Source organism: Simochromis diagramma, unplaced genomic scaffold, assembly GCF_900408965.1.
Source record: "Simochromis diagramma unplaced genomic scaffold, fSimDia1.1 OVJJ01000463.1, whole genome shotgun sequence".
Lineage (NCBI taxonomy): Eukaryota > Metazoa > Chordata > Actinopteri > Cichliformes > Cichlidae > Simochromis > Simochromis diagramma.
This window is the reverse complement of record NW_024386941.1, coordinates 3819633-3832132: the sequence shown is the minus strand read 5'-3', so window position 1 is coordinate 3832132 and position 12500 is coordinate 3819633. Positions and strand designations below refer to the sequence as shown.

The window sequence follows — 12500 nt, the reverse complement described above, 5'->3', positions numbered from 1 at the left end:
AAACATACTGATTACTATCAACGGTATACTGAGGCAAGAAATGTGAGCAGCCAGCTGATAAGAGAGGCTATAAACAAGCCAAGCAGTTTGAATAAATTGTTTACAACTATAAGGAAAATAAACTACATTCCATCTGCATCCCACTAAACCTCTGTAACATGTGCTATGGTTTTATGCTGCAACCTTTTCAGGTACAGTTTACTGTAAGGGATACACTGACAGGAATACATAAGTCACCTACCTACTGCACTTGTCTGTTAACCACACTTATTTAAGATGTTCATAAAGTCCAGTTAGACAGTTCAGTCATCCAGAATCAATGACTTTCCTGTTCAGTATATAAAGTATTTTATTGTAAAGACTAAACTCTAAAAATGTACAATTTACAAGGTGATCCCAGAGTTTTAGTTCAGGTAATAATTGTGTTCTATGGTTCTAAATGAACCATAGAATATGAAGGGAGATTAATAATATTTGAGTACAAAAATTATGTTTTCTTTCAATTTTAAACAATCCTATGCTTCAAAGCCCTTGGGAACAGCGTATTTTCTTTCCAAATGTGTAATAGACATTTCTTTTATATATAATGATAACTTAAGAATGAAAAATAAATCTTTGTCACTTTATTAAAAGTGTGACAAATGTGTTGGATAATCTCCAAGTTTAAGAATGAAAGTAAATGATTAAAAAAAGTACAAAACCAAATTTTGCTGGAGACTCTTTAAACATACTTTTAAGCGCCATGTTTTTTGGGGGGTGGTTTCAGTACGTAGTCATCAAATTTAAACATAATTTATGATTTTTATCTATTTATTTTATTTTATAGCAATATTCTTTAAAGCTTCTATTTTGCATCAGATTGGGTTTCAGCTGCTGGTTGGCTCGAGCTGCCTCAACACTTTCGGTCACAAAGGAATAATTTCTTCCACTCTGATGAAACTTACACCAGCTGAGCAGCAAGCAGGGTAAAAATCGACTCTGAAAAGGCTAGATACACTATTTAGAAGGCTTACAAGGCCATGCCGCATTCTTCAGATGTGCACATGCAGCTTGCTCAGCTCTTGTTTACCCTCGCCAGGGTGCTATTACTTTCATATGGCCTGGGAAAAAAAAAGACGAGTTGATGGAGAAACTAAGTGGTAGCTTGGTCTGCAATCGTGGCCATGGCGAGATTGTTTTCAGGTCATCAATGACTCGAATCATCTAGCTTCAGACTGCCTTTCTGCTCATTGGGCAAAATTGATTGTGTTCTTTAATCTTCTCCTTTATTCACAGAGGCTGTATTGATTAAAATACTGTAAGCTGTTGTTGCAGCCATCTGTAGCCACTAACAAAGATGTAATCGCTCAAAGCATCCAACTACCAATTTGTGCCAGTTTTCACTTCCTTTCAGAGAACTTTGCCAGGGAACTGTGAATTACTTTAACTGTGCATTTTCAGCATACACACTGTGCCGTGGTGTGTGTATGTGTGTATGTAATTTTGTATGTGTATATAAAGGAAGGAGTACTGCAGTGCTGCTTGCACTCCAACTCAGTTTTGAAACATGCTAGTGGAATATTTACAGTTCACATCCTTATTGCATTCACTCACTTGGGAAGTTTTTTGGTGTTATTTGTATTAGAAAGATTAAACTTTCACACTTCACATCACGTATCTTAGTTTCCCGGGCGCATTATAATGCCTGAGAGAATATGTCTATGTTTTTTCGATAGGTATTGCAAAGCTTCTATTGCAAAATGAATTTGCTCTGTCAATAAATCACCATAGTGGCAAGTTGAGCAGAGAAGGTGTGGAGGAAGGGATCTTTCTCTTGAGCAAAAACAATGCACAGAGGAGAGCTTCTTTTTAATCATCACTATCAAAGCAGACAAGCAGACAGCAAAAGCAGAATTTTCCAGGCTCTTGGGCAGAATGAGGCAGCGTTTGAGGATCATGCTTAAACTCAGGAATGTCGCCTACGGGTAGATAAGGTGATTATTCAGCCAGCCAATTAGGGGGCTGTTTACATGTTTATCCCGTTGTCCTGTTTTTTTCCCCTTCCCTATAGTACCAATCTTTATAGCTACCAACCCTGCGATACACAATAATATGCACAGATGTTTACAGATGTTTACATTATGCATGGGGAATCAGGGTAGACATGGTATCTACTAAGGATTTCTGGCTGGTAAGAGTAAGGCTAACCTTTGCATGTTGGGAAGTTTTTAAATTAGAAGCACAGTACTTTGCAAAAGTCTTGGGTCACCCCTCATTTTATATTTTGCTAGGAATCACTCACTATGTGTTAATAGACCTCTCTGCACGGAATCATACTTGTTATTCATCTCTGGCTCTCTTCCACAGCGTGTCTTTTATCCTGTCTTCCTTCTCTCACCCCAACCGGTCACGACAGATGGCCGCCCCTCCCTGAGCCTGGTTCTGCCGGAGGGTTCTTCCTATTAAAAGGGAGTTTTTCCTTCCCACTGTCACCAAAGTGCTTGCTCATAAGGGGTCATATGGTTGTTGGGTTTTTCTCTGTATGCGTGATTGTAGTGTCTACCTTACAATATAAATTATATTATATTGTTGTGATTTGGCACTGTATAAATACAATTGAATTGATTTGAAAATGGGTTGAGTGGAGCATGAAAGTCAATATTTGGTAGGACCATCACCTCAAGGCAGCCTGAATATTCTTAGGCAAGCTTTGTTGCAATTTCTTTAAGTAGTCCTCAGGAATAGTTTAACAGGTTTCTAGGACTTTCAAAGCTATTCTTTTAATGATGCCTGTCTTTTGTTCAGCTCTCTATCACAACCTGGCATCCACATATGTGGACATCACATTTTGGGTTATTTAGACCAAAATACTCAATTTTGCTTTACAAGGGCCTGATATCCACTTACGAGGACATTATACTGCTACTGTTCTATCAAAATTTTAAACGAATATCCTCATATGTGGCTCTTATTTTTCTTAAAAACAAAAATAAGGTAAAAAAAAATAAAATCTGGTAATTCTTTGTTTTGACGTTCTTGGGCCCCAATCAGCCCAAATATCGAAGAGAAATTAAAAATGCACGCCGTGGAAGAGTTCGGGTCTTAGGAGGTTAATGTAGAGATCCGGGGAGGCCAATCAGTGACTGTAGTATTCCATTGTGTGTTTTTGTATCCTGATATGATTGTATTGGCAGTGTATTTAGGATCATTATCATGCTAAAAAAAAATGTAGCTGTTGCCAATCAGACACTTTGCAAATGATATTCCATGTTGGTTCCAACTCATTCCTGCATTTATAATTACATAGACTTTGACAAGACCTCAAACAGCTGAAACGCAGTCCCAAACCATGTTTTACAGATTGCTGTAAATACTCACTGTTGTACCTCTCTTACAATCTCTTCTGTGCTACTGATGATGATTTGAACCAAAAATTACAAATTTTGACTTATCACTTAAGACCTGTTGCCACTTCTGGCATACTTTAGCCTCTTCCTCCCTATTCCCTTAAGAATGTTTTCTTGACAGCCACCCTTCCATTGAAACCATTTCTGATGACACTTCAGTGAAAAGTAGATGGATCAACTAAAAGGCCAGATGTATCTCTCAGGTCCTGTGTCAAATCTTAGCTGGATTTCTTTCCCTATTTCTGAAGGATATGGCTTTTAGAAACTGTTCATCTGCTGTAGACAGTTTTGTAGGCCTGCTTGTTCTTTTTGTTCTCTACTTGTCCAATGTCCTTTATTTTTTCAAGGACGTGGACAAGTATGCTGTTTTCAGCGAGTGACGCTTTAGGAATTACCTTGTTGGTGCAAAAAGAGCTATTTTATGCCTGTCAAACTATGTTGTCTTTGGCATTCAGATTCAGAGAAAAGGAATGAGCTGCAAGTGAAAAGGTGTCTAAAGATACAATTTAGTATTGGCCCTTTTTAAGTTTTCTGTTATGTGTAGATACAACAGTGGCCCATCCCTTTAGTTAGGTACCCATTTGAATAATTCATCAGTTCAAGTAATTCAACAAACAAAAACATCTTTCCACTGAAAATGATCAGGTGCAAGGTGTTCAAGAACACTTTAAAAACTTACAAGAAAGTTTGTCTTGTTGGAAGCAAAATATATAGAAATTAAGGGGGACTAAATTCTAAAGTATTGTATATTTTATTTATTCATGAGCCAAAGTGCACTTTCTTTCATTTTTTTAAATCTAGCTTTTAAAGTATTAAAATATTTTCTCTGACATTAATAACAGCCCTGCAACTGATCCTGACACCCATCCTTAGTCCTTTTTTTTTTTTTTTTTGTCAAGTAACAACATGCTCATGTCAAGTAGTTTAAGAAAGAAAAGAGGAGTTTTCTAAAAGTCATGGAGGATTGATTCTGGCTCTTAACAATTTTAATATCACATCAGACGTTAGTTCGACATTTGCTTCAGCTGAAGGGCATAATTATGCATGTAACCAGTTTAATGTTGTAGCATGTATTCTCTACAAAGGTGACTATCTGCTGAAGTAAATACTGAAATGCTCACTAGAACACATAGAAAGACTTGCATATTGTATTTCATCCACTATCCTTCCATATTTCTTTGTTTTAAAGAGCATGCAGATTTATTGATGACCAAGTTTAAGCAGCTGCAATAATTCAGCCCAGAAAAGTTTGAGTCATTTTGTACAAGGACAGCACAGAAGGAAGGTAAAGGATTATCCTCACTTTTCAACAATCCATACATACACTACCTGCAGCTTTCCTCTTGACTATTTCTTTAAGGGCATCCAGACGCCTTAACGCCCACTCACATCCTGGGCCATCTGACCTCAGGATTTTGCATGATAAGGTGGGGCCAGGTTTCACAATGAGCTCACCCGAAACCCTGGCTGATTGGGACCCACACCCATTTTCACACCTTGGCTCAGGCGATTAGAGGATCATCAGGGGGTCCTTTTGTCCCTCTGTGGGGGGTTACTCCCACTAGGTTTAAATCTGGGACTCCCCACCATTTGACCTTAGAACTGAAGAAGCTTCTCGGATGAGAGGTGAAACGTCTTCAAGCAACTTAAAGAAGTCCAGACGCTTTTCTTTGCAAGCTCCTTTGACTACGATGACCTGGATGACTGAGAACCTTCACAGACATATTTCTTTAAGGAAATCTGAGGTTTACTTTGCTGTCTTAGTGCAGTAAAACACAACATCTCCTCACCCTCTCTGATTCCTCACCTGATAAAGACTTAATGTCAGTGTACAAAAGAATAAAAGATAAAGTTTATCTTCCACATACAGTGTTTGTATACTAAAAAACAGAACTGGTTGCAATGTTCAGTACAGTATTTGTTAGTAGCAAATTTAGACAAGTAGCCTCTTGTACATCTGCTAAATACCAACTTGAGGGAGCTCAACAACTTGGCTAACTCAGTGTTATTTAGATATATTTCAATGAGTCTGCATTGATTTGCTGAGTACTTGACTTAAATCAGTCTAGTCTCTTGTCAAGTTGTAAAACAGCAAAATGTGAACAAATCCTAGAGGAGGAGAGAGTATTTTTTATGATTTGTCATGTGTATCTGTTGTCACTCATTTGGATCACTTTTTCTGATTAAATTCATTATTTATGCAGTGAATTAGATAAATTAGACTGTCAGGCTGGATGGTTGAGCCATGGCTGAATCGCTTCTCTATTTATGTTAATTTCAGGCAGCGTTCTCCTCGTGTATTTGGGCTCCGCACTGTCGCTGTGCTCTGCCGCGAGGAGGAGATGAATGCTGATGGATGTGAGGATTTCAATGAGTATAAACCAGCTGAGCACTGCTAAAACCAAATCTGCACACCAAAAGCACTAGTGCTAAAACTCCTTCTGCACTTCTTAGGTCTTCAATCTCATAAGCTAGTTTCCCACTGCTATTGCGCCTTAACCTCAATCTTTGCCAGATACAAAATCAAGCTGGATTCAGATGCGGCTCAGTATGGAGGTCACGGACGGCTGGACCACAACACGGAGTTCTTCACACAGCCCGAGCCCTTTAATGGCCGCTCTAACTCCATCCAGGTAAATACCTACGGCATCACATTCTGTGACTTATAAAAGGTTATCTTTTGTTGAATGTCATTATATTTAAATGTAAAGTATTCTACAATTGAAAATCCAGGGCTGTTGTATTTTAGAGTCCACTCTCTACACCACTTTTCAAATAACCTATGCTGTATCACCATCCCATTCAGCATACTATTAACATGCTTTTGAGGTTGTCCGTGCTGAAAAAGCGACAAAATTAAGCATTGCTCAAAAATGTCAGCGTGCATACTAAATCACTGTTGAGTGTGCTGTTGATGGACACCATTGTCCCACAATGCAGTGCACATATGTAGGCTAATGGAGAAGTTGCCCACAGCTGCAAAACATCAAAAGGAGTAGTGGGTGGTGATAAGAGAGCTCTACAAATAGAAATGAAGGATTAAAACTTTTGACAAACATTTTTCTTTCTTCTTGTTGTTACCAAATTAATTTAGCCTGTAGCAATACAAAGTCACTTGTCATAGTTCCTTTTATTAGAAAAGTATAACAAATATTACAAAAGTGCAATTTTGTTAAAATTGGGACTATGTGAAATGTGGGAAAGAGAAGAATGTGCTGATCATTTAAGCTCTATATGTGAAAGTCAATAGTGTAAAGCACGTTAAATAAAGAAGGGGGTGGGGTGATATTTGGGCAGAAAGACTTCACCTCCTGAATTTCTTTATCTCCTCTCTATTATATCTTACTATGATACACAAAATCTCTGTCTTTGTGTTTCTCAACTCTGACACAATCATGGGTTGAGCAACTAAACTTGGCACACAGGTACGTGTTAGGCCCATAAAGGTTTTTATCTTTATCAGGTGTTCTGACATCAGCAGTGGGCGTTGGGTGTTGCCTCACACCAACCTAGCAACAGGTTAAAATGGTGTTAAAATTTTGACCATATAAACTATTTACTAGCCCTTACATAATTACATTTTTTTTTTTTTTTTGTAATGTGATTAAGTATATCAGTTTTTGTCATCATGAACATGCCACACAATACTGGAGCATGGGTGTGTTCTAGTTATTAAAAGATCCAGAGACATCTCTGTATTTAAGGGACAATGCTGAAAACCTGCACTGAATGTTTGAGATGTTTCGGCCCTCTCGAAAGTGGACTCAGTTGTGTTATGGAAGTCGGTGCATGGGCTCAGGAAGATTTCTGATATCCATAGAACACAGTTTTATCACCACGTTCACAAATGGAAGTTAAAAATCTACCATTTATCCACAATGGAAAAGTCCTATTACTCCTAGCTAATTTTCACACTCTAGTACCGTGGTACACACACTGGCCCCACTGTAGCCACTGCAGGTGGGGCAGAGGTGAAATGCATAAATCAAAACTAAGTTGAATGAATGTGTTTTGGGGTTTGTTTGTTTTTTTGCTTTTTTCGGGGGGGAGAGTGGGGTTTCATACGAGCTTTCAAATACATTGAATTCATCTTGGATCCTTTTATAATTAAGGTTTGATATAAAAACTAAGGTGTTAATGGCACGAGCTTTCTTCATCTTCTGAAGGGGTGTATGCACTGGGACATTGACAGCTCCAGAATGTCAAACGTCAGCTACTCCTAGAATGGTCATTGCGGTAAAATTGCTTTTGAGTGTTTGCAATAGTTTATAACATAAAAGTTATCATTAGGTTTTTTTTTTTAAAAAACCACAAAAGAACTGTAAAACTATAAAGTGATATAAATTACCGGCATTGTTGGTTGTTTTTTGGTTCTCTGTCGGTTGCGTTTCTTTTTTTTTCCACATTCATCACATTTTGTTAATTGCTCACAAAACGTGTTGGAAAAAGCTGTCTGTGTGTTCATGTTTGGTCCTTTTATGTTTTATGTTTAATTTCACAAATCATTTTAATGAGCCTGAAATGGGTTTTGTAGTGAGAGGATCTTTCGAAGCCTTTCTAATGAGGTTTAAGTGTGCTGGGATGAAAGAGGGCTGCTTGTTCTGGCAAAAAGCCATGGTCTCCCTGGTCTGGGACTCTCAGCTTAACAACAGCAGTATAATTTAGTATCTGGTTCATTAGGATTATTATTTTTTAATACAATATTTAATACAATATCAAGAAAATATATTACGACATTAAAAAAACTGTGCCTCTACCAGGGGCTAGCTCCCATTGTTTGTGGCCTCCACAGTGCTACATTTTGTTTTGTGCATATCATATTTGGCTTCTATGCGTTCACTCCGCTCATGCTGGCAGTTATCCTGGAGTCATTGAACGTTATGTGAATCTGATATCTACAGCTCCTTTCACATTTCACAGCAAACAATGTGCATTATTCATGGCGCTAGAACTTACCTTTTCATGTGCACACCGCTTAAGCTTGCATGGCATCATGGAGGGGAGAAAAATATCTGGGAGAATGAAGCACTGGGCTTCCATCAGGAGGACTGCTTAAGGCTAATACCATGAAATAAGTCTGTCCTTGAAATATAGAAAGAAACACTGATATGCATTTTAAGCAGAGTGCTTGAGGATCTTCCTCTTGTTTACGTCCCCCCTTTTTTCCCAGTTTATTTATTTATTTTTATTAAAATGCTGAAAGCCAATAAGATGTTTATTAATAAAGTCAGGAATGAATTAGTGAGGATCAGCGCAGATGGATTGCATGCTACATCTAATGTTAATGATTTCAATTAATGCACAAGGACAGTGATGTCTCTGAGGTGGTCTGCGGAGTCATCATCTCCTCCTGTTTTTGTTTTTCAGTGTGTTTATTAGATTAAACGTTTTGAGGCGGTACTTAAGTCGTTTCACTTGGTACCAGAGTTGAGGTAGCACCTGATGAGGTGTTTGTGTATCTGAACTCAACTTGAACTTCTTCAGATCAATACTGAAAGTGTTGCAGTTAATGGATAGAGGATATTACTCGATATTAAGAGTTGGACGGCGCACTTTAATGCATCAAAAATGTGTTTGGCAAAGCTCACACTGCTATTAAGAGCATCAATTCAGCTTTATTTAAGATTCTGTCGACCCCAGTTTAAAAGCCTCTTCTTCTTTCGTGCAGACACTGATCCTCCGTCGTATTAACTTAGGTTTCATCAGTTAAGGACGCAAATTCCACAATCTCTTAAATCTTTCCTAACTCTTATTAATTCAAACACTGCTGCTTCACCCACATCCCTCTTGGCCAAAATGTGAAGTTTAGTTAACAAGTCATCTGCTAATTTTGGCACCATCATAGATTAATGGGGAACGACAGGAAGTGAGAGGAATGGAGCCGACAGAGAGGGAGGAAGAAGGCAAGCGGGGACCCTTCTGTACATACTGTATATGCTTTATAGGCTCCTTCGTGGAGATTGCACAGCGAGACTGTAGTCTTGCATAAAGATGCTTTTCTCCTCCTCCTCCTCACACCTACCTGGTTATGACAAGAATAATCAGACAAGAGCCTCTGCGGGGGCTGCGAGAGGTGCCCACACCATCCATGTTTTATTTAACAACTTTTGCTTTCAAAGTCTGCACAAACTTCTTTTCTCCTGTCTTTTTAATGGGTCTGTCAGTTCTCCAGCTTCCTCGTTACAGTGTGATAATAAACTCTCATATCCTCCAAGAACGCATCACACCTCAGACTGAGAATGCACATAATTGGATTAAGCTAGCAGAGTCTTTTGCATCCTGGTAACATGTTAGGCTGTGGCAAGCACCATGTGGCTGTAATACCCTGTGTTTACAAATCTGCTCCTGGACACTTGTCATCCAGCATCTTTTTAGCGCTTTCAGTCTTGTCTGAATTATTGAATTACTTACAAAAGTGACCCCTTTTGCATTTTCATCATATACTATATTTGCAAGTGATATAGTTATATACACATGTTGAACCAAACTCATTAAGTGGAAAAAAAAAAAATGACCATGCATGCAAACAAACATTTTTAGGGAGAGCTTTACTGAAAAGTAATAGGAGATAAGCCATTTCTAGATGTGCTTTCCAATCTCTTCTGCTTAGGCACAAAGAAACAGGCAAGGACGACGACCAGAACCATTAGCCATGTTAAGTGCATTTCTTTCAAAACTGTGTAAGATCGCCATCACCTCACAACTGGCAGAAAACCGAGTCTACTCCACCCATGTACAGTCAGGATCAGACCCAGTCTTTATAGGAGAATTGTTTCCAAGAGGCTATTCCTCTGATGTGGAAACAAATATATTTGCTTTGTCCACCAAAAGGCTAGAAAGTGCTCTAAAGGAGCAGTCCCTCAAGGAAACAGTGAAGCCTTTTGGCTTTTTGCAAACCAAAAATTTTGTGCAACAAGCAATACTGTGAAGGAAGTGTCTTACTGACTCTAAATTCATTCTGCAGACAGAATTTGGCAGCATCACAATAATGTCAGACAGAATCATAAAGAGCTACTTTTAGAGAAAAGACGGTACCCTGCAACGGCATGACCCACAGCACAGCTCTGATCTCAACTCATGAAAAGACATGGCACCTACATCCATCTCTATTTAGGACTTACTTGTCCTATACCATACAATACCATACATCTTGCATGAGTATAGATGAGTTTAGATGATAAACAAATACTATCCATAGCGTTTTTACATTTTAAAAGCACCATCATGTAACAAGATTTTCTTTCACAAGCTCTTAAAACCTTTCCACAGTACTGTATGTTTAAACTGTGCATATTTAAATGGCACATATTTATCACTGAATATTAAAGTACTTCTTTGTTTCACATGTGGGACATCTTTAATGTTGTGTGTGCACCCGCGTGTGTGTGTGTGTGTGTATGTGTGTGTTTGTATTCAGCTGTATTTAATTTTATCCACTATGTGAAAAGAGTGAATGTTAGAACAGCTTGCCATGAAGCTGAATAAAAAATGATTTTAAAAAATGCTTTGTTCTCCTTATGTGGATAAAAAAAAAAATTGACACCCCGGTATCCTCGGCAGGCTTTTTATGGGAATTGCATACATCAAGAACTACTGCTGTTCAACATTTAGAGTTTATTTATTTAGCGAGACAAATTTTAAATAGTCACAGAATAAAACGTCTCAGAGAGAGGAAGCTTATTTTAGGTGGCCCCCTTTGGGTACGTGTCACACATATAGTTTTGTTTGAGTGTTATAATGTCAAATATGTAATGCTAAGAAAGGCTGGTGAATAATTAGCTGCATCAGAACCTTTTGATAAACTTCATGTGCTTCAAAGGGGATGTCTTCTTTGACAGCTTCACAAAAAGAAATTAAGCTGAAATGAAAAAGAAAGTAAGAGAAAATAGCGAGCTTGTGGCAAATGATCAAAAGATGTACATTTCCATCAGTGAGATCTAACACCTGATGCTGATGAGCATGAAGTGTGAACTAACAGACAAAAACTGTGACATGACATAAGGGCACCCACTTAACACTTTTACATGTATATAAACTTTAAAAGACAAGCTCACACTAGTACACTTTGGTCAGTATATTTTTCTGAACTGTACCATTGAATATGTACTTTGAGACCAGACTCGAACATATTACATGAACTCTGGAGGAATTTCAGCCATCTTTACTCACAGCCATGTGTATAAAAACCTTAACCCTAAGTATCACTGGCAGCTTATCTAATCAGCCAATCACATGGCAGTAACTCGGTGGATTTAGGCATGTAGACACGTTTATTGTGGCCTGCTGAGGTTCAGAAAGGTATTGTAAGTAACTTTGAGTGTGACATGGTTGTTGGTGCCTGACGTGCTGGTCTGAGTATTTCAGAAACTGCTGATCTACCACACAATCATCTCCAGGGTTTACAGAGAATGGCTTGAAAACAGAAAATATCCAGTAAGCAGCAGTTCTCTGGGTGCAAATGCCTTGTGGATGTCAGGGGTCAGAAAAGAATGGTCTATCAGGCTGATAAGAAGGAAACAGTAGTTCGCATAATCATGGCCCACTTTTCACATTTTGGCACCGTTTGCATCCACTAGTACCAGCTAAGCACCGTTTAAACACTCCAGCCTACCTAAGTGTTGTTGCTGATCATGTCCATTACTTTACGACTGGTTTAAACTGGTTTCTTGAATGTGAAAATCAGTTCATTGTACTCAAATTGCACTTCAAAGTCACCAGATCGCAATCCAATAGAGCATCTTTGGTATTTGGCGAAACAAGAGATTCACATACTGTAATGGAGGTGCAGCAACTGTGTGATGCTTCTCAAAATTAACTAAGTGGCCTGTGAGTCCAGTGAGTGTGTGGTGGACAATTCATTCAAAGATTGTTTCAAGCAAATAGTTTGGCCTGCCTTTTTGATATTTCAGGTAAAGGTTCTAGAGATTATTCGACGTGTGTCATTTATTTTTATTGTTATTATTATTATTAATCCTTTGTTTGCCCAGGTAAAAATCTCATTGAGATTTAAATCTCACATCCAGGAGACACCTGGCATTTTTTTAATCTAATAATAAGAGCCTTTCAGGTTGCAATTGTTTTGGAAATTCTAATAATATAAAATAATACAAAAGC

At 38.3% G+C, this 12500-nt stretch overlaps 2 protein-coding genes across 2 annotated transcripts in view; both read left to right on the top strand.

Moving 5' to 3' along the window:
- The window catches only part of gbe1b (glucan (1,4-alpha-), branching enzyme 1b), a 93956-nt gene that overhangs the window by 75340 nt on the left and 6116 nt on the right, over positions 1 to 12500 (top strand). Inside the window, exon 15 of the mRNA XM_040037872.1 lies at positions 5902 to 6019. Within this exon, the coding sequence (XP_039893806.1) occupies positions 5902 to 6019 (118 nt within the window). The remainder of the gene's footprint in view (positions 1 to 5901; positions 6020 to 12500) is intronic.
- LOC120737269 (high affinity cationic amino acid transporter 1-like) overlaps positions 5925 to 12500 on the top strand; it is a 34758-nt gene continuing 28182 nt past the window's right edge. The window contains exon 1 of the mRNA XM_040037877.1: positions 5925 to 6019. The gene's annotated coding sequence lies outside the window, so the exon portion shown is untranslated. The remainder of the gene's footprint in view (positions 6020 to 12500) is intronic.